At 44.0% G+C, this 22,894-nt stretch overlaps 1 protein-coding gene across 1 annotated transcript; it reads right to left on the reverse strand.

Moving 5' to 3' along the window:
• Window positions 1–21,653: 21,653 nt before the first annotated feature.
• Window positions 21,654–22,894, reverse strand: LOC105007353 (ladderlectin-like; the record flags this gene model as incomplete). The annotated part of the gene is made up of 4 exons (XM_034288177.1): window positions 21,654–21,777; window positions 21,933–22,044; window positions 22,260–22,394; window positions 22,775–22,894. Coding segments are annotated over 4 exons (435 nt in total), but the record flags the coding sequence as incomplete, so codon positions are not given.

Consider the following 22,894-nt stretch of genomic DNA (forward strand, 5'->3'; position numbering starts at 1 on the left):
ACCATTGGCGGGAAAACAAGTTATAGAAACTGAGCTTGAAAAAAACAGCGTTGGCCTGAGATGAAATACCTACAGTAACCCTTGTTTCTTCGCGTGTCCCCAAGTATCGTTGCTTACAATTTTTTGTTTCTTTGTTTATCCTCAAGTTTGGATGTTTTATGGTTCTTCGCATATCAACAGTTCAACAGGTATGGTAACATTGTCTATATCGTGTTTCTTAGGGTATCAACAAGTTAGAATGTTATAATATGTGCTTACGCCTTGTAACTTTTATCAACTGATACGTAACGTTGGCTAAATCATGTTTCTTTGTGTTACGTTATCCACATCATGTGGATATCCACATTATGTCCACATCATGTGGATAACGTTACTCTTAACAGTAAATCTAGATAGACTAGCTAAACCTGCACTTGATACAGTTCCGTTACAGTATCATATTTTCATTCCAAGTTTCAAATTATTATTAATTTTTCAAATTCACCTGCATGCTTGATGAGCTTATAAGGGACTGCCTCCCAGGTGTCTTCAGGTGTGTCTTTGTGTATCCACAATGTTCTTAGCTAGCCTGTGTGTGTCTTATGCTGCCGTTTTTTTAAACTTATTTTCTGAACATTACTTTCAGGAGATGATGTTTTCTGTAGTTTTGTTCCCGGAAGAGTATGACTGTGTGGCAGTAGTTCCACGCATGTGGCTCAAAGCAGGACTTTGCTACTGGCCACCACACAGCATCACCAGCAGGAAGTCCTTCAGCCACGACAAGTTTGCCAGAACTTGTTCACCACCTGAAGACACCTGGGAGGCAGTCCCTTATAAGCTCATCAAGCATGCAGGTGAATTTGAAAACATAATAATAATTTGAAACTTGGAATGAAAATATGTTTTGCAGGGTAAATGCTTACAAAACCTTAACCTTTCCTAGACACTTGAGAGACCGGAGGTGTGTATCGCCAAAGGAGCAAAAAATCGTTCCAGCATGGGCCCCTACCACCCCAAGGACGCACATCCACACCACAACACCCTGTGGATTGCAGCCCTGGAGGTATGTGAATTACATGTTGATCTCGTATTTGCTGCAATGTTTACTTGGTTTCACCATATTTACCTGTTCACCAACTTCTTTGTTTATTTTTAGGATGGAGCAAGCAGAGTACTCCAAGGCACCATGTAGAGGATACAGTGAAATGCCCACAATACAGTGAAACTGCACATTTTAGAGTGGCCAAGCCTAAGGCACACCTGTGCAATAATCCCATGGGCTTCATTGTAGACCTCCATTGCAAGCGGTGTCTGGGCAGGGCGTGCAGCATCATCAGGGACCCTTCACATCCATGCCACAAACTGTTTGCCTTCCTACCATCAGGCAGGTGGTACAGGTGTCTCTGTTCTCGCACCAGCAGGCTCAGGGACAGTTTCTTTCCATCCACTGTAACCCTGCTGAACTCTGTCCATCACTAACTTTACCCACACTTTGTACTACTGGACTCTGTCACTGCCTTACAAAGTCTGATAAGGAAGTTTTCAGTTGTCTACAGGTGCTGCCATTTCTGTATTTCATGTGAACATGCCGACTTGCACCTTAAAACTGCCTTCATTGCACATTCAGAACTGCCACTTTACTTGCATTTTCTAGTGCTTCATACATGTCTTCCTCGGGAACCTCATTGCTGCTATCCCTGCATTTCAGTTGCACATGCAACTGTACTGTACTTGTATGTGTTCAATGACAATAAAGTTGAATCTAATCTAAAAGGAAACAGTGACAAAAGATAATGATGGGTATATTTGCAATAGATGGATCCAGTATTTGTGGCAGATGAAAAGGAAAAACTACTCCACTGATTAAACAGCCATTGGAATTACTAATGTAAATTCTGTTATTAATTTAGGATATTATATCTGTGATTATTTCTGGGAGAAGCTGTCTCTGAAGTTAACAGACTGATAGCAATTTTTCTAAACATTGTACATAACCAAAGGCCCATAACAGGAATGAAGCATCAATTTACTTTCAGCACTTTTACTTCCTTGACTGATAAAAACCTTTTTCATCGCTCTCTCTTGTGCCCCTGTAGCAGACATGTAGTGACCCATTTTGGACCATCAATTACCAATGAAATCACAGTATTAAATTATTTGCATACATGAGTATGGCATTTATAGGAGATTTGAGGTACAACCCCATTTCCAAAGAAGTTGGGACGCTGTGTGAAATGTGAATAAAAACAGAATGCAATGATGTGCTAATAATTTAATCCCTATATTGAATAGACAAAAGTACAAAGACAACATTTCAAATGTTGTAATTTTGAAAAATACATGCCGTTGTGAATTTGATGCCAGCAATATGTTTCAAAAAAGTTGGGACAGAGGCATGTTTACCACTGTGTTGCATTACCTCTTCTTTTAACAACACTCTGTAAGCATTTGGGAACTGAGAACCATTCCTGTAGTTTTGAAAGTAAAATGTTTTCCTATTCTTGTTTGATACAGGATTTCAGCTGCTCAACTTTTCGGGGTCTCCTTTATTGTATGAATGTTTAATAATGAGCCAAATGTGTTCAATGGGTGACAGGTCTGAACTGCAGGCAGGCCAGTTTAGCACCCAGACTATTTTACTACAAAGCCCTACTGTTGTGATACCCATTGAACACAATGGCCCTCATTTATCAAAAGTGCGTACACCAAATTTCCAGCGTACAACTGGCGTACACCCAAAACCACGGTGACTTTGAGATTTATCAATATGGACGTTGGCGTACGGCACTGTCAAATCCTACGCCAGCTCAGGAGGTGGTGTACGCACGTTTTGAGTTAGTGCGGAAATGCGCAGAAAAAAAAATCCTAACGCACTGACAAACTAAAATATATGATATATTATGACCCACTGTAAAAAAAAACAACAACATAATTACAAGCTTCAGTGTGTGACAACTGCGACCTCTGCTGGTTCACCTCCCCCTGCAGTGGGCGGGCCCCAGCGGTCGACGTCACCGGCCTTCTGACACCACCGTCTCATCATACATTTCACCTGTGTCTCGTTTAGTGCACCTGTTCCTCATCATCGCTGTTTCCCCCGGTATATATGTTCCCTCTGCTCCCCCGGTCTTTGTGTGTGATTGTCTCTGATTACTAAAGAGCTGTACGACGCTTCGTCACCTGTATAGACATATCTTGTATTGGTTCGTGAGGATACCATTAAAAAGATCCTTCCACCACGCCTTCTCCTGCTCCTCCTTGTCCAAACCCCGAAGCCGTGACAGAATCACACACCAAGACGACAAACAAGGATATGGAGCAACAAGGAGCCACAGGCGAGACCGGTGTTGCGGAGGTGGTAAAAGTACATTCAACCTTGCTGGCCAGCCTAGGCGCCGCGATGGACACTGTGTTGAAAGCGGTGCAGCGCCTAGAGCTGAGCCAGTGGAACCCCGCAGCACCGGCCGTCTCTCCACCTCCCCAAGCCGCATCGCCCAGCATGGGAGCGATGCCCATTCCGCTGCCCAGGGCCTACGACGGGGCGGCGGACCGCTGCCAGGGTTTCCTGCTACAACTGGACATCGCGCTCCAGGCGATGCATCCTGCGCCGACCGAAGCCCAGAAGATCTCTTCACTCGTCTCCTGCCTGTCTGGGAAAGCCCTGGAGTGGGCCACCGCCGTTTGGAACATCGAGCAGCCCACCCAGGGCAGCTACGCCGAGTTCACCCGCCGCTTCCGAGTCGTGTTCGACCATCCTCACGAAGGGAGAGAGGCGGGTGAACGACTGTTCCACTTGCGGCAGGAGACGAGATCGGCGCAGGAGTTCGCTCTGGAGTTCCGGACCCTGGCAGCGGGATCGGGGTGGAACGAGCGGGCTCAGATCGACCACTACCGGTGTAGCCTTCGCGAGGACGTCCGGAGGGAGCTGGCTTGTCGAGACGTGTCCCTCTCCTTTGACCAACTGGCGGACATGTCCATCCGTCTCGACAACCTGCTAGCTGCCCGAGGACGTCCCGGAAGAGGCCCGCCCGTTCCACCCTGCCAACCAGACGCCGCCGTCCCCATGGACCTGGGGACGGCTGCGCTGTCGGGCAGGTGTAGGGGAGGAGAGGTGCGGAGTGCCTCCAAGAGGAAACAAGGCCGTACAACCACGCCGCACCGCACCTCCCTCCCCGAGTCAAGAGGTGACAGGCAGGGCACTTCCGCATCACCCCAGGTAGCACATGCACATTCACCACTAACCTCTTCCCTCTCTATGTGCACTGTCCCTGTTAGGTTCCCCGGCTTTCCGCGGCTCTCCCGGTGTAAGGCGCTGGTAGACTCAGGCGCAGCCGGAAATTTCATGGATAAGTCTTTTGCCCTGCGGTCACGCATACCCCTCCAGGCCCTCGACACCCCCCTGCCCGTGAGAGCTCTAGACAGCCGGCCACTAGGGTCAGGTCTGGTCACGAGTTGCACTGTTCCCCTCCTCCTGGTTACCGACAACCGACACAGTGAAACCATATCCTTTCACATAATCGACTCACCCACATTCCCAATAGTTTTAGGTTTCCCCTGGTTATCCCTACACGACCCCGTCATCTCCTGGTCTAGTCGACGTCTGTCGGGGTGGTCGCGGAAGTGCCAGGGTAGGTGTTTGGGTGTTTCCGTTGGCTCGACCTCGGTGGAGAGTCCAGACAGTGCGCCCGCCGTGCCCATTCCCCCCGAATACAGGGACTTGGCTACGGTTTTCTCCAAAGCCAAGGCTGCTGTGTTGCCACCACACCGGCTGGGGGATTGTGCGATAGACCTCGTTGACGGAGCCGCACTCCCGAAGGGTCACGTGTATCCACTGTCTCGCACCGAAACGGAGACTATGAACGCCTACGTTACGGAAGCGTTGGAACAGGGATACATTAGGCCCTCCAAGTCACAGGTCTCCTCGAGTTTCTTTTTTGTGAAAAAGAAGGACGGTGGTTTGCGCCCGTGCATCGATTACCGGGCGCTGAACAAGATCACCATTCCGTTCCGCTACCCTCTCCCTTTGATCTCTGCGGAGGTGGAGAGGATGCACGGGGCCCGCTTTTTCACTAAATTAGACCTCAGGAGTGCCTATAACCTGGTGCGTATCCGGGAAGGAGACGAGTGGAAAACCGCTTTTAGTACCACATCTGGCCATTACGAGTATTTAGTGATGCCGTACGGGTTGATGAATGCTCCTTCAGTCTTCCAGTCCTTCGTCAACGACGTATTCCGGGACTTGTTGTGCGAAGGAGTGGTAGTGTATATTGATGACATCTTGATATTCACTGCTACCCGCGCCAAACATGTCTCGTTAGTGCGCAGAGTGCTGGCTCGACTGCTGGAGCATGACCTGTACGTGAAAGCCGAGAAGTGTCTGTTTTTCCAGTCGTCTGTGTCCTTCCTGGGATATCGCTTTTCCAGCACAGGTGTGGCTATGGAGGAGCCTCACATTGACGCCGTGCGTAATTGGCCGACCCCAACCACGGTCAAGGACGTGCAACGTTTCTTAGGCTTCTCTAATTACTACAGGAGGTTTATCCGGGGCTTTAGCCAGGTCGCGGCTCCGATCACCTCCCTTCTGAAGGGGGGGGGCGACCCGGTTGAGGTGGACCGTGGACGCGGAGCGGGCGTTTGTGGAACTGAAACACCGTTTCACCACCGCTCCGGTCCTGGCCCATCCCGACCCGTCGCTCCAGTTCATCGTGGAGGTGGACGCGTCCGATTGTGGGCTCGGTGCCATCCTCTCCCAGCGGACGGGGTGTCGTAACACGCTCCGTCCCTGTGCCTTCTTCTCCCAGAAGCTCAGTGCGGCGGAGCGGAACTACGACATCGGTGATCGTGAGCTGCTGGCCGTGGTTCGAGCTCTGTCGGCGTGGAGGCACTGGTTAGAGGGGGCTAAACACCCTTTCCTCGTCTGGACTGACCACCGGAACCTGGAGTACATGCGGGCAGCGAGGAGGCTGACCCCTCGCCAGGCAAGGTGGGCTATGTTCTTCACCCGGTTTGTGTTTACTCTCACTTACAGGCCGGGGAGTAAGAACGTCGGGGCTGACGCGCTGTCCCGCCAGCATGACACGGAGGAGAGGCCTGTGGATGATGCTCCCGTGCTCCCGGAGTCATGCATCGTGGCACCGGTGGTATGGGAACTGGACGCGGACATCGCCCGAGCGCAGCGCGACGAGCCCTCTCCGCCCACATGCCCTGAGGGCCGTACGTATGTGCCGGCGTCTGTCCGTGACCGCCTCATCTACTGGGCGCATACATCTCCCTCCTCCGGTCATCCTGGCATCGGGCCAACAGTGCGCGCCCTGGCCGGTAAGTACTGGTGGCCCACTTTAGCCAAGGACGTGAGGGTATACGTCTCTTCCTGCTCGGTGTGCGCCCAGAGTAAGGCACCCCGGCACCTACCTGTGGGCAAGTTGCACCCCTTGCCCATTCCACAACGACCATGGTCCCACCTTTCTGTTGATTTTTTGACTGATCTCCCCCCTTCCCAGGGCCATACCACCATCCTGGTCGTTGTGGATCGGTTCTCGAAGTCCTGCCGCCTCTTGCCCCTGCCCGGCCTTCCTACTGCCCTACAGACCGCGGAGGCCCTGTTTACACACGTCTTCCGGCACTATGGGGTGCCCGAGGACATCGTGTCTGACCGGGGTCCCCAATTCACGTCTAGGGTGTGGAAGGCATTTATGCAGCACCTGGGGATCTCGGTCAGCCTGACCTCGGGCTACCATCCCCAGTCCAACGGGCAGGTGGAACGGGTCAATCAAGAAGTGGGTAGGTTCCTCCGGTCCTACTGCCAGGACCGGCCGGGGGAGTGGGCAGAGTTTCTGCCGTGGGCGGAATACGCACTGAATTCTCTGCACCACTCCTCCACGGGAGTGACGCCTTTCCAGTGCGTCCTGGGCTACCAGCCGGTCCTGGCGCCGTGGACGCCGAGCCAGACCGGTACCCCTGCGGTGGACGACTGGTTCCGGCGGGCAGCGGGCACATGGGAGGCAGTACAATCCCGCCTCCGGCTCGCTGTCCGCCGTCAAAAGACCTCTGCAGACCGCCACCGCGGGGAGGCCCCGGTGTATCGGCCGGGCGACCGGGTCTGGCTCTCGTCCAGGGACCTGCCCCTCCGCCTGCCCTGCCGGAAGCTGGCCCCGCGGTTTGTGGGGCCTTTTAAAGTCCTGAGGAGAGTCAACGAGGTAACATATCGGTTGCGCCTTCCCCCCGACTACCGTATTAACCCCTCGTTTCATGTGTCTCTCCTCAGGCCGGTGGTGGATGGTCCCCTCCAGGGGTGTGAGGTGCGGGAGGTGCCCCCTCCCCCTCTGGACATCGAGGGGGCCCCGGCGTACTCTGTCCGCTCCATCGTCGACTCGAGGCGCCGGGCGGGGGGCCTCCAGTACCTCGTGGAGTGGGAGGGGTACGGCCCGGAGGAGCGGAGCTGGGTTCCGGTGAAGGACGTCCTGGCTCCCGTCCTTGTCCGCGACTTCCATCAGCGTCGGCCGGACCGCCCTGCTCCGCGCCCCCCGGGTCGGCCCCGAGGCCGGCGTCGTCGCGCGGCTGGGGCCGCGCGTCAGGGGGGGGGTACTGTGACAACTGCGACCTCTGCTGGTTCACCTCCCCCTGCAGTGGGCGGGCCCCAGCGGTCGACGTCACCGGCCTTCTGACACCACCGTCTCATCATACATTTCACCTGTGTCTCGTTTAGTGCACCTGTTCCTCATCATCGCTGTTTCCCCCGGTATATATGTTCCCTCTGCTCCCCCGGTCTTTGTGTGTGATTGTCTCTGATTACTAAAGAGCTGTACGACGCTTCGTCACCTGTATAGACATATCTTGTATTGGTTCGTGAGGATACCATTAAAAAGATCCTTCCACCACGCCTTCTCCTGCTCCTCCTTGTCCAAACCCCGAAGCCGTGACACAGTGTTTATTTTTGTGCAACATGGACTTCAAGGTTTCATTTGTGTGACTTTACCAAAGCATTTAACTTATATGTATTCCTTCAGATGCGAGCCTGTGCGCTTTACATGACGTTTCAGGGTTAAGCTTCGTTCACACCAGACACGGCAATCTTTATGCGTTCCGGCGGAAGTCCATTCATTTCAATAGAAAGCAATCCGCACCGCTGCGTCAAATCTACCGTACTCGGCCAGATTTGGTTGCGGTACGGCAGGTGTGTCACATGAGTTGAAATTTTCCAACTTGTGCAGTGTTTTTCCGTACGGTATCAGAAACGGAAGTTGATGTACCACCGAAGAAGAGCTAATATGTAGCTTTCAATTACGGGTTTATGGGATCGCAAAAATAGATTTGACAGCTCATTAATTATTTGTAATAGCCTACCAGATCAAAGTTTGAAACGCTAAATATTTGAGCGGGACATATCCTAGACCTGATTGGTTAAATCATATTTGAGGGAAAATATATATATATATATATATATACAGCCTGGATGACGTTTTCGTTTCATCTACTACAACGAAACATAAACTGAGAAAGCTTCTGCTCATGCTTGCATGGCTACACTTTTCCACGCAGCATTTTTAACATTTAGGTCTCGGTAAACGTCCGAGGTAGTATCATACAAACAAGGGTGGCTAGACACTAGCAAAATGAGGTTCTCCTCCGTCTTTGCGATACTGGTTATGAAGATGCGGAAGATTGATTGCGTTTTTTGCGTAGATTGATTGCGATGTTTGCGTTAAATTACCGTACGGTAATTTTATGCCGTGTCTGGTGTGAACGAGGCTTTAGGCCAGGCAGTTGCGCATGGACTGGGTTCAGTAATAAAAGGCTTTAAATTACCAAAATATAATTCAGACTGACAAAACAATAAAACTGACATTCTTCTTCTTTTAAATAATAATAGAAATAATAATAACGACATTCTTCTTCTAAATAACAATAAACGTCATTAATAATAAATATCATGAAATAATAAGACGAATATTACAAATTGTCATGCAATTATTAATGTGAATGAATGGTACTCCACATCACATCATCATCTTTTATTCCGCTTTTTAAACTGCCAAATGAAACAATTTTATTTATTTCTACCTCCCTGGTGTCTCAATCTCCACGTCAGAGAAGTTTCTCTTTTTTGCCGTCTTCCGTGTGTCCATGGCATAAAATGAGGGCGTGGGGGAAGCGGAGACTTGAATATATAGGGGCGTGTTATTCTAATGACGATCGTTTTCATCCGCGGCATTTATCAAGGGAAGGTATTGTGTACACCTGGATTTTAAAGGTACGCACAGTTTCATAAATCAGGCGATGAGAGGAGTGTAAGCAAAATCTTACGCCAACATATACGCCGTTTCTACGCAAGAATGATAAATGAGGGCCATTGTGCACTAATTACCCATTCCATGTGCACTAATGCACCCCCATAACATCATAGATGCTGGCTTTAAACTGTGTGCTAATAAACAAGCCGAATGGTCCCTTTTCTCTTTAGTCCAGAGGATGCAGTGTTCATGATTCTACAAAAATAATAAAACATTTTGATTTGTCAGTCAGTTTTCCACTTCGCCTCAGTCCATCTTAAAAGCTCGGGCACAGAGAAGGCGGTGGTATTTTTGGATCTTGTTTATGTATAGTTTCTTCTTTGCGTGGAAGAGTTTTAACTTGCGTTTGTGGAGGCAGTGACGAACTGTGCTCACAGAGGTGTTCCTGAGTCCATGCAATGATGTCCACCATAGAATTGTGTCTCTTTTCAATGCAGTAGTGGCTGAGGGCCCAAACATCCTGGCCATCAAATATTGGTTTTTGGCCTTGTCCCTGAATCTTGTAATGATATTACCGTTGATGATGAGATCCTGAAAATCTTTGCAATTTTACATTGAGAAACGTTATTCTTAATTTGTTGCACTATTTGCCTGTACTGTCTTTCACGGAGTGGTGAACCCCTCCCCATCTTTACTTCTAAAAGACTCATCCTCTTTGGGATGTCCTTTTAATACCAATTAATTTTACTGACCTGTTGCCACTTAACCTACCTTTTTGTAAGATGTATCTCCCGGTTTTGTTTCTTTAGTATTTGGTCAATGGAAACCGAAGTCACCAACCAATTGAGGGCTGGATTCAAACGCACACCGGAAATCAAAGAAAACAATTGAAACCACAGGCTGTTCCAACTTGTGTGAATTTCATCACAGCAATTCATAATGTGACTCAGTAGTGTGTATGGCCCCAATGTGCCTGTATGCACTCCCAACCATGTCTGGGCATGCTCCTGATGAGACAGCAGATGGTGTCCTGGGGGATCTCCTTCCAGACCTGGATCAGGGCATCAGTGAGCTCCTGGGTGGTCTGTTCGCGCTACTTGGCGGCATCGGATGCACTGATACATAACGTCCAAGAGGTTCTCAATTGGATTCAGGTCTGGGGCACGTGAGGGCCAGTCAATGGCATCAATGCCTTCATCATCCAGGAACTGCCTACACATTTTGGCCACATGAGGCTGGGCATTGTCTTGCACCAGAAGGAACCCAGGGCCTACTGCACCAGCATAAGGTCTGATGATGGATCTGTGGATTTCATCCTGGCACCAAACAGCAGTCAGGGTACCATTGGCTAGCATGTGGAGGTCTGTGTGACCCATCAAAGAAATGCCTCCCCACACGATCACTGACCCACCGGCAAACCAGTCATGCGGGATGATATTGTAGGCAGCATAACTTCCACCCTGGCATCTCCAGAATCTTTCACGTCTTTCACATGCTTAGTGTGAAACTGTTCTCATCAGTGAAGAAAACGGGGTGCCAATGGCAGACCTGCCAATTCTGGGGTTCGCTAGCGAATGCTAATCGAGCTCCACTAGAGGACGTTGGGCCCTCATGCCACCCTCATGAGTCTGATTCTGACAATTTCTCCTCCATGCTCTTGAGACTGTACTCAGAGACACAGCAAACCTTTTTGCAATGGCACGTATGGATGTGCCATCCTGGAGGAGCTGGACTACATGTGCAACCTGAATGGGCTGCAAGTACTGCCTCATGCTACCAGTAATGACAAGGACCCTAGCAAAATGCAAAACTTGAGAAGAATCAGTCAGGAAGGATAAGGAGAGAGCAGTTGTTTGTGGCCACCACCTACAAAACCCATTCCCTTTTTGAGGGTTGTCTTGCTCTTGCCTCTCCAGAGGATATGGTCACTTGGTCATTTGGTCCAAAACAGGTGATGTCGATTTACAGTCGCTTATGCTTCTTAACTGGATTAGAAGGATATCCCTGAAGTTTAATTGACTTACAGTAATACTGTGATGATTCCATGTTCCGTTATTGTTTTTGAGCAGTGTATATAGAAGATGCATTGTACTTGGTCAGTTCCCTGTATTGTCTATTGTTGAGAAAAAGAGCAGAGTAGAGCCGATCGGTACTTGGTTGGTGTGCAGCCGGATAAGTGCCCCCCCCCAATTGGTGTTTGCGTATGAACCCCAGTAAAACAGAAAACTTTCAATAGCTCTATGAAGAAATGGGGAAGGACCATTTCTTCCCTCCAAAGACTTAAAATCTAAATAAAAAGATCCTAGGGCAAGTGTGAAATAACCAAAGGCGCTTGGCGCCGTCATCTGATTAAAACTGAGGTCTGATAAATAACAGGAGGTAAGTTGATCGGGTGATCCCAGAGGTAAAGGCCGCGAAACTATGATACTTGTTACTACAACATGTAGTTGGCCTATATCACTTTCATTTACTAAGCTTTAAGTAATTAAAACTTGGTCTTCAAAAACTATTTGTGCAGAAGAGAAGCATGGATGTAGATGCTGTGCATAATGTTGGTACAGTGACGCAATTAAATAGTCTTAATAATCATAAATTATATTGTCTAAATATTTAGTCAATCATTTAATGTCAGTTATAAAATTCCTTGAGGCTACAAAACTAAACAAAGAAGTTCCTGCAAACGGATGTTCCTGCAAACATATTGTAGTTATGGCCTGTTGGTTCCCTTTGAAGTTCCCATTTTACTTCATTTGAAAACTACTGAGCCTTTTGTTGTTTTTTGCCTATTTGTTAACAATGATAATAATATGACCAAGAAAAAGTGGAGATTAGGAAGGAATCCCGTGTGTATGGTAACTATAGCTTTTTTCCTCTAGCTACTTTTCTTATTTGGTCTTAATATTTGAAGGTGTTTTCTAATGACCACTACCCTTAGCATATGAGCATGATCTGTCCACTCAGTCATAAATATCACCAAATCGTCAAGGTAGGCACTACAATTAGGAACTCCAGCTAACACTTAACCAGTCGTTGGAAGGTGGCTGGTGCGTTCCACATCCCAATAGCCATGACAGAGTATTGTAGGAAGTTATCTGGGGTCACAAAGGCTGAGATGTCGGAGGCACGTGCGGTTAACGGCACCTGCCAGTAACCTTCTAAGAGACCTAGCTTGGTCAAGTGAGTAGCAGCACCAACAGTATCAATACAGTCGTCCAGTCTGGGTAACGGCACTCTGACAGCATTGACCTGTAATTATTTGGATTTTACTTGATATAAACTTGATATAAAAACAGATTGTATAATTTTAGGCTATATCGATACTTCAGATTATTATTTGAAACAATTAGTACATAGATTAACACCGGGAAAACTGCTAAAACATTGTAGGCCACCGTTATATTTCAGGAATTAGAGGACAATCTTTTTTTTGTTAAACCAATGAAAGGATTCAATGTACATTTTTCCGAATCTAATTGAAGTTGTTGTTTTTACAACTATCAGTTTCATCTGAGCTAGCATGGCATTGATCAAATAAGTTATTCATAGTGTTGTTTTATAGAGTGTTTGTGTGTGTGACTGCTGCGTGAGTTCGATAGTGGGCCTCCAAAACAACTTGTTAAATTTAGATCCATACTTGGTCATTAGCTATGTTAGCCAGCTACAATTAAAAAGAAGTTAACATAAATGTAGCCTGACTTCAGTATGTCTGCAAGTTCTCATAATACCTTTGCTTTACATAATATGCTAGAATGTGCTAGCAATGAGACAGACAGTGGTGTGTCACTTAGTTGTGAGGCTTAGGCAGATCTGAAGCAACCAAATAATCAAGCAGGATAAGTGTGAAAGTTCATTTCGGTGACCAAAAGAAACCAATAGCAACTGCAATTCAGCACTGGAAGTATCTGCTGTGGCGTATAGAAGGTGACCTACACATCTCATAATGTATTTATAGCACATTTTTGTCTTGAATTACAATAGTTCTTATTGATTAAAGCAAAAATGTGGTAAGCACAAAATATTTAATTATCCAGCCAATATTCTGATATTTCAGTATTTGTCTTAAAGACCAGTGTTTGGGCTTAGCCCCCCGTGTCTTTAAGTCCTAGAAGCACTCCTGACATATGGTTTGGGGGAGGTTGAGTGAGAGCGGTAATGTGGGCTGGTACTGCTAAAGTGCCAGGGCTGAACGTATTTCTAAGTCTGCCCCCAAGTAGTAATACAGGGTCAGCGCAGCTTCAACTGCTGCAGTGTTTCAGTGACTGTGTGCATGTTTGTTCATCACATGTAAATGTTTAATGCCTCAGGATGACAATGAGAAAACATTCATTTTAATTATTGTAAATACACTTATTGATTCATAAAATGTCTGTGAGGATGCCTGGTTGAATTAAACAGTAATGGGCCTAAAGCGTGTGCAAAACGAAACATTCAAAACATGTTCCTTGTAAAAAGAAATGTGAATGGTGCTGCAATGTCATCCTCCTTGAGATTATTTGAGCTCATTTGCAACCCTTGTTAAAACTTAAAGAATAGCTCACACCATCTCAATACATTTTGTGCATAGAATTAAAATTCAAACATAATACTGTTCCTGTGGCACAAACATTTGTGCGGCACAAACCATTTCAACATATAGGATACATCCCAGTAAAGCTACAAAACTCCCTCTTGTTGCTGATTTGTTAATTTAACAGATCAACAAACAGCGTGGCTCCACGATACACTTTTAACGACAGAGCAGCTTGTTTCTACCAGGTGTTGTAGTACACATACTGGGGAGAGGGAGAGAGAGAGAGTAAGAGAGAGTGAGAGAGATATTCCAGGATTCAGGGAGTCCACCGACTCGTTGTGCCCTCGCAGTGCGGTTTCAAATTTTCCACACAGTTTAATACATGTTATGATCCGACTGAGAACGTACCTGTTTTCCTCCACCTGTTTATGCTGCTCAATGGAGTGGCTGCAGGTCTGAAATACAAAATGACGCTGTAGTGGGGCTACCGGCTGTCAGCCCCACTTGGCATCAGATTTTTGTGATCTACATTGATCACACTATCATCCTGAGCATGCGTATTAATATTTTCACACGTACAATGTACATTGCATTGTGAAAGAGGGGCTAGCCCCACATTCACGCTTAGCCTATGGCCTACTTCTGCGAACTCAAATTGTCAGAACGCAGTCTGAAGCAGCAAGGCAGAGACTAATGAACATGAAATAAAATGCTAACACAAATGATATGCAATTTATGAAGATGATATATTCATAGATAATAAATTATGGGAAGTAATCTTTGGGAAATAAAAATAACAATTTTGTTGCAGTTCTTTCTGTTGACAATAGGTGGTGCTGTGCCCCACCTGCCCCTAATGACCAGTCGCCCCGGTACTGTTCAAAAGTTTTGGATCACTTAAAAAGGTCCATGTTTTTGAAAGAAAGGCCCATTAGAATAACATCAAATTGATCAGAAATACACTGTTAATGTTGGAAATGACTATTGTAGCTGGAAATATGATTTTTAATGGAATATCTACATAGGCGTACATCACTCGTGTTCCAATGGCACGTTGTGTTTGCTAATCCAAGTTTAGCATTTTAAAATGAACAAGTAGAGACTGATTATTTTCAGAAGAAAATAATTTGTTTCGGGCCATTTTTAAATTATAATAATGATTATGTTTGAAAAGCAATAAAATCTGTGTTTGTGTGTTTGATTACAAGCTCAAAATGGCCCGAAACAAATAATTTTCTTCTGAAAATAATCAGTCTCTACTTGTTCTGAGAAATGAAGGCTATTCTATGCAAGAAATTGCCAAGAGACAACACCGGGATGCTGGCCTTCTAGGTAGTGTTGCAAAGAAAATGCCATATCTCAGACTGCTCAATAAAAAGAAAAGATTAAGGTGAGCAAAAGACACAAACACTAGATAAAGGAAGAACTCTGCCTAGAAGGACAGCATCCCAGATTTGCCCAGAGCTTCACTATTCAAGTTGAGACTGGTGTTTTGCGGGTACTATTTAATGAAGCTGCCAGTTGAAGACCTGTGAGGCGTCTGTTTCTCAAACTAGACACTCAAATATATTTATTCTCTTGCTTAGTTGTGCACCGGGGCCTGCCACTCTTTCTATTCTGATTGGAGACAATTTGCGCTGCTCTGTGTAGAGAGCAGTAAGTATCATTGAGCCTTCATATCTCAGAACAAGCATAGACTGACAAGTTTCAGAAGAAAGTTCTTTGTTTCTGGTCATTTTGAGTCCGTTATCGAACCCAAATATGCTGATGTTGAACATACTCAACTTGTCTGAAGAAGGACAGTTTTATTGCTACTTTAATTAGCACTACAGTTTTCAGCGGTGCTAAAATCACTTCAAAAGGGTTTTTAATGATCAATTAGCCATTTAAAATGATTATGAATTGGATTAGCAAACACAACTTGCCAATGGAACACAGAAGTGGTGGTTGCTGATAATGGGCCTCTGTACGCCTATGCAGATATTCCATTGAAAATCGGCTATTTCCAGCTACAGTAGTCATTTACAACATTAACAATGTCTACACTGTATTTTAAATTTAATGGACAAAAATGTAATGCTTTCTTTTAAAAACAAGGACATTTCTAAGTGAACTCAAACTTTTGAATGGTAGTGAATATGTACAGTGGATATAAAAAGTCTACAGACCCCAGTTAAAACGCCAGGTTTATGTGATGTAAAAGAATGAGACAAAGATAAATCATGTCAGAACCTTTTCTACTTTTAATGTGACCTATAATGTGAACAATTCAATTGAAAAACAAACTGAAATCTTTAAGGGTGAAAAATAAAAACCTTACAATAACCTGGCTGCCTTCAATATAAACAACTGCTGATATTAGCTTAAACCAGTCTTAAACTGTGTCAGTTGTGCTGATCTTTCTTTTCATATAAATTAATTAGCAGTTGTTTTCCCTCAGTTTATTTTCTCTCTTTCCTTTGTTTTTGTTACCCCGATTTCCCTTTGCATATAGTATTTTTTATTCATGTTTACATTTGCAAATATATATGCCATATTATGAACAGCAGCTTGAATCAGTATTAGCCTATCTTCTGTCTTGTTACTGTAGAAAGGATGAACAGACCTCCTAAGCTGATTAATAAATTAACTGATGGTATATTCATTTCCAAATACAAACGTGTCTGCCTACCAATTATGTGAGCCAGCTTAGCCTAGTAACCTTACAGATGTGTTACGTTAAAGTAGCTACTGTATTAATGCACTGTTGCTGCCAAGCAATACATTCCAAGCAAGCACTACTAAAGCTGAGGGTAACTAGCCAGGTACCCAGCGATTTTTTAAATATTCTTTCTATTTCAGTTGTTAGAGGATGAACTTCAGACTTTGTCAGATATGTGTGGTGAAAACAGCAGAAGGAAGTATTGTTTCACGCACTCACCAGTAAACCAGCGTACAGTATTGTATGTTAGCTAGCTGGCTGCTCATATACAATATAATATCTCGTAACTGCAATAGGCTCTGTGCACAAGCGTATGGACGAAGTTCCCCTTTAGCCAGATGTCGGAATATCAGTTTCCGATCACCCGCGTCGCCCAAAATTTCTGTTTTTAGTAGATGTCTCCAAGACCTGCCTAAGCAGCATTAGTGATGTCCATCGAATTGTTGATGCTTGGTTCCCTGCTCCAACAAGCAAGCGGAACAAGGGATTCAAACTCTACGTATCGAGTTATCTGCACAACTACGAGGGTAAGTAGTTTACTGTGGTGTAAGCTAGTTAGCGTTGTGTTCCTTTTTAGTGTAGTATTAGGCAGTATTAGACAATATAACGCTGGCTGAGCTGGAATGCTAGTGCGTCCCCATAGCAAGTAAATTGAAACAAACCTTTGTTCAGCCTCTTCTAACCTGAATTAAGCTTAAAATTCCATAGCCTCAAAAAAGCACCAAAACAGGTCTCCTCTTTTATTTTACTATTGTAACCACATTTCACAATGAAACTGAAAAATAACAACTGGCTTAGGAAGTAAACATCTGGTCTTATATGATATTAATTGCGCTTAAACCTGCATTACGTGGAAGTATATAAAAAATCGCCTTTTCTAACTATTTCTAGTCTAGCGTTTGAAGTCATTGAATGACGCAAGCCATATTTTATTAAAAAGAGGACATTATCCTGATTAAAATGATGCCCCACTCTTACCTTGAAACTTAAATGAATCACGTACATTATATTTCTTTTTTTTTCCGTACAACAGCATCACTCATCTTGTTATGAGTTTAGGTGTTTACTAATGCGGATGAGTATTAGTAAGTAAACCGGAAACTGCAATACCGACATCTAGACAAAAGCGGAAGTTTGTTACTATGCTGGTGCACAGAGCCTATAGACCTACCTTGCCAAGGCACTTGAATACAGCTGACTAGCCAGTGGACAGCACATTAAACACAAGGGGAGCGGTAAGTTTGAAATTAGTCAAAACCATTTGGAAGGAGAGGGGTGTTCTGTTTTTCGCCTGGGTGGCTATTCAAATTACTATGTACTCTTTGGTTGTGTGTAGAAAAAACGAAATTCTATAAAAAAAAAAAACAGGGCACTGTCAATGGCATGGCAGGGGGGTCCGCCCCTGCCTGTGCACGTGCCTGTTTCTCAAGGTTTGCTCCCTGACTCTGGAACTCTCTTCCCCAAAACCATCCGTGACAAGACGTTCAAAATCTGAGCTGTGATTCAGGGTTGAATCTAGAGCCTGTACAACCTGCATCTCTCCAGATGGTGGAGCTGATGTGTTTTCTACAGTAGCCTAACAGTGCAGAGTGTGGGGGGAAAAGATCTCAGTAAAAACACGTTGAAATGTTCATTACACACGCAAACCTTATTTCTCTCCTATTCTGTCCACAAATTTGTCAGCATTTATCCTTTGCCAAAACAATCCATGCACATAACAAAATAGTACCATATTGAATTCATATTTTTGAAGATATATTTCTTGCCTTTTGAGACAGGAGAGTGGTGAAAGACAGAGGCGGCTGGTATTGCTGAATGAGCAGGAGGTCGCATTCAAATCTTGAAGCTCCTTTTTATTTTTGTTAATTTTAACCCTCTACTGCACACATTTAGGTTTTAGATTGGGAAAATTACTCTAGTTATTTTCTTGGGTTATCTAGGATCACTTATCATGTATACATGATTTTTAGGAGTAGCCCCAGCCCCCCTTAATATTTTGTTTCCTGAAGGCAACACTGTGCCACAAGGGTACTAAAACACAAAGAAAACTTGTGATTGTCCTGGAAATATATTGAATGAAAAGATATTGAATGAAATGAACAGAATTTTGCATGCTGAAGTAGACTAGAAGCTGCTGATCACAATATGACTCATAACTAACCTATAACATAACAATAAAGATCACAAAACAATGTGAACCAAGTACTCTAAGTGTAATCAGCAGCTTCTAGTCTACTTCAGAATTGCCATTTGTACCTGCATTACTATCCCACTTGTAACATACACTATACTTAATACTTGTTAATGTTTCTGCCCTCCTATTTGCTTTCATTGCACTTTTAGATTTGCCATCTTTGCTGCATTTGCCTTCATTGTACATCTATACATTCCACTTGTAGCCCACATATAGTAATAATTGTACATTTTCTGCAATCTTCTGGTTAGAAGCAAATTGCATTATGTTGTACTTGCTCAATGACAATAAAGTTGAATCCAATCTGTAGCCTTTTCCAATCAGACCTTTATTCCCAATTGCTACTAATGTTGGTTGAGCTGGATATAGCTTGACGCGTGCAGTTGGTTGTAAAGATGGGTAGAAAGAAGTTGATTCAGTCGGTCCAATGACCATTTATTGTTTATGATGAAGAATGTTACAAAATCTTGAAGTAAATAAAATAAACAACTAAATTAAAGTAGTCTCTTCTTTTCATATGGTAGCAAACGGCTTGTCACGTCATGGCACCATAGAGCACACCACCACACGGTCAAAAGACTGTTTGCCCTCTCAGCCACACCCCGATACTGGGCTTCCTGTCTTTAAGGCCATTCCCCTTGGGCTCCACATTCAGCCTCCCAACCGTCCTTTAGGTGGCAGTAGACAGACCTGTTGCCACTCACACATTAATCCAGAACACACACGCATACACTACTATTCACAAGAAAGAAACATGAAATTAATTCAAAGCTCAATTTGGCTCCTACACAATCTAATCTAAAATCTGAGATCGGGATTGAGGCAGTGAGTCCCTGGCTTTTCTCTTCTCCGCGTAGTTTTGGGCCCTGCGCAATGTGAGATATGAAAGAATACAGCTTCATGTTGTTGTTCATATTCATTTAGAAGACTCAGCATTTCATACAAAAACAATTAAAATATAAAGATCTCAGAATCCATGAAAGTAGATATAGGAAAATGAAGGAATGGCCCTAACAGCCTGATTACAATCCCTACTTCCTCCATAGAATAAATGAATGTCCATTTTCTGTGAAGATCCATTGATATGATGACAATGAACAAGGCTATAATATTTCATAGAATTACATGTTCTACATGGAGAATGCTTTGCTCCATGAAAAGTTGACCTTGCTGCAAAATGTTGCCCGGAGGCAACACAAAGAAAAACTGAATTTTTGAATGTATAAACAACAAAAACCATGCTTCTCTAGACAATCATACACACAGATGTATTTTTTATTTACATATTATATTAATTTAGACATTCTCAACATTCAATTGATCTTACCTGTTGATCACTTCATGTCTCCACAAGATTGCTCTTCATAAAAGGATGTCCCGCCTCCAAATGATGCGTGATGGACACTCCCATATATCATTGGATTTGTCTTGAACATGTTTACAAGCATTGTGATTGGTAGAAATCAAAAAATGTGATGAGGGTATGGGGGTTAAAAACATTTTGTGTTGCCTGAGGGCAACAGTGTGCAGTGGAGGGATTAAGTTATCAAATTCATAATGAGCAAAACAGACTGCCATCCTGATACTTCCACAAGGCAGAAGGGGCTTTAGGTTATTCAATCTCTATGTTAGAAATGCCTTTTCCCTATTATCATCACAGAAAAGTTAATCATTTAAGTTGATGACGATATGAGGTAACACGTATTGATCAGAAACCTCAACAAACTTTTAGAACTCAAATAATGAGAAACCTAGCTGTTAAAATCTGGCTTCCTGGACAATATTAAGTAAAGGTGGTACCCCAACCCTCACCCCCCACGCTCAACCAGACGCCCCTCTGATATACTTTATGTGGCTAAACACTAGATGTGGCTACACACTTGAAAAAATAAAACTACTATAGTGTTAAACTGCCTTTTTCTGTTTCAACATTTGATATGTTGTCTTTGTACTATGTTCTGTTCAGGATTTAAATGGTTTGCTCATCTTTGTATGCTGTATTTATTTCCATTTTACACAGGGCCACGTTTTTGGAAGTGGGGTTAGACACTGGGGGCCAAAAGTCTGGAATAATGCACAGATAAAAATTTCATGTAAAGAAATGGGTACTTCTATTCACTGAAGTTGCATTAAACTGATCAAATTGTAGTTGGGACATTAATAATAGTCACTTCATTAAAGGGATAGTTTGTCCAAAAATCATAAAATTCACTGACCAAAACTTAATCAGGAATGGACATAGGGTAAATTTTTGCAACATAGGGCCATTATTGTCCCCGGGCTGTAATTAGCATTCTTATCATTTAAATTAATGAATGGAAACTGTTTGTCCGACTACAGCAAAGCTGCATTGAAAGCGGAACACAACTTCAAACACTCCAAACTAAGACTAGCAGTGTTGTTTAACTGAAAGAACATGACAATGTTGTATTCCCGGAAAAAAGTTGTATGTTTTGCGATATATTTGTCACTTCAAATGAACAGGTTCTTCCTGTGTTCACTGGTCGGTTTTGTTCACAATGTGCATCAATCTGTGCGTTCAAACTGCAATGATGGCCAGCCTACTGCCTCTCTCCTTGACGAGCTCAAAGGCTCGGCTGAAATCCAGTGCTAGTGTAGATCAGTCGCATGTACAAAATTTCAGCGGAAATGGGCTCATGAAAGGGGAACTAGTTAATATGGCTTTACACAGAAAATGAATCAATGCCATCTTAGAGCCTGTCCCCTTGGTCATTCCTCAACACTCTTCCAGCTAAAAACACTTGACCTTGCCATGTTCCCATAGGTCCATTAGCCTTTCCCCATGTCAAATGTCCAATGGACAAACAACCATAAATTAGGTGAAGTTGTCACTGGGGATTTTTAATATACTCGCAAATCCTAAACAACCTTTAAGTATGTGAGTATCATTAATGTTTATTAATGACCCACAACACAACATAATGCATGCAATAGTTTTATTGACATCAAACTACAAAACACTTCTCAAGTTAAGCATTCCTTTTACAGTGATAAATCAACTTATAAAATATTAAACTTTACCATAAAAGTGTTAACGTAATATTTGACTCAGTTGAGTGGATGCTTTGCTGAAATTAGAGGTCTCTGAGCTTGCACACAGAAGGCAAGGTCGATTCACAGCGTAAGTCGTTCCACAATCCAACTATTAGAGAGAAACACAAGATAGTCAGTCATTCTCAAATCAACTAAGATGTACACACAACCATGCAATGCTTTGTATATTTAAGAAGAAAATCATATTATGAATGAAAATGAACTTCATGAATGGATCAGTGAATGATAGTGGGCTTACTGTACCTCCAGCATTAGTCTGAATACATGGCTCTCTGCCTCCAGCATTATTGGGCTCTCTACCTGCCCAGTTATGGTAATCGAATCTGGTTCCATCACTCCAGAACCACACCCTGTTCTATGGGAAATAAATAGGGTCTCAGTATCAAAGAAATACCAAGTTATTATCATTATTAAATGGGTCAGTGGGTAATGTAGTTGACATTATTTTCAGTTCATTTATATCTTCTGACTTCTTCCTTGGAGATCACTTTTGACTTAAATTGATGATTAAATGTCCAATTCATCTGTGAGTATTGGGAAAAGAAAAGGAGTTGTCCTTCCTTGCTTTACCTCATAAGCATCAGATCCACCAATCCAGGTCGCGGGGTTAGAATTAGTTGCCCTTAACACCACATTCTTCACAGCCTCATTCTCACCAGCGTTGTGAATAGACACCAGGTTTCCTCCAAGGGACAGACAGTTTTGCTAGAGGAAGAGGTACATAAGGACAGAGGCATTACAATGGAAGTATTAGTTAGTAGTCCACTCTAGACAATAACATTTACATATCAGCAATCAAATCTAATGAGATTCATAATCCAGGCTCATTGAACACTCAGAGGTGGCTCCAGTCTTTTAATCCAGGCAAGTAGTGGTTTTATTAAAATATACCAAAACCATAATATACACTAAAATGAGAATATCAACACCATATCATTAATGGCAGTCCCAAAAGACAATGAGGAAGATACACAGTACTGATCACCCAACAGAAGGAAACACAGAACCAAACAGGTGGAAACAGGGGTGATGGGTGGATTTGCAACTGCATGCTAGTGAGAAAAAGAAAGAAATGAAAATGATACCTCAGCTTGGGGCCATGTCCTCTGAGTGCTGACATAGATGTAACACTGGGAGTTGTATTCAGTCCAACCAGAGGGACACGATTTACCACATCCCCCATCCTTGTTCTTCACTTCATCTAA

The sequence above is a fragment of the Esox lucius genome, chromosome 19 (genome assembly GCF_011004845.1).
Source record: "Esox lucius isolate fEsoLuc1 chromosome 19, fEsoLuc1.pri, whole genome shotgun sequence".
Lineage (NCBI taxonomy): Eukaryota > Metazoa > Chordata > Actinopteri > Esociformes > Esocidae > Esox > Esox lucius.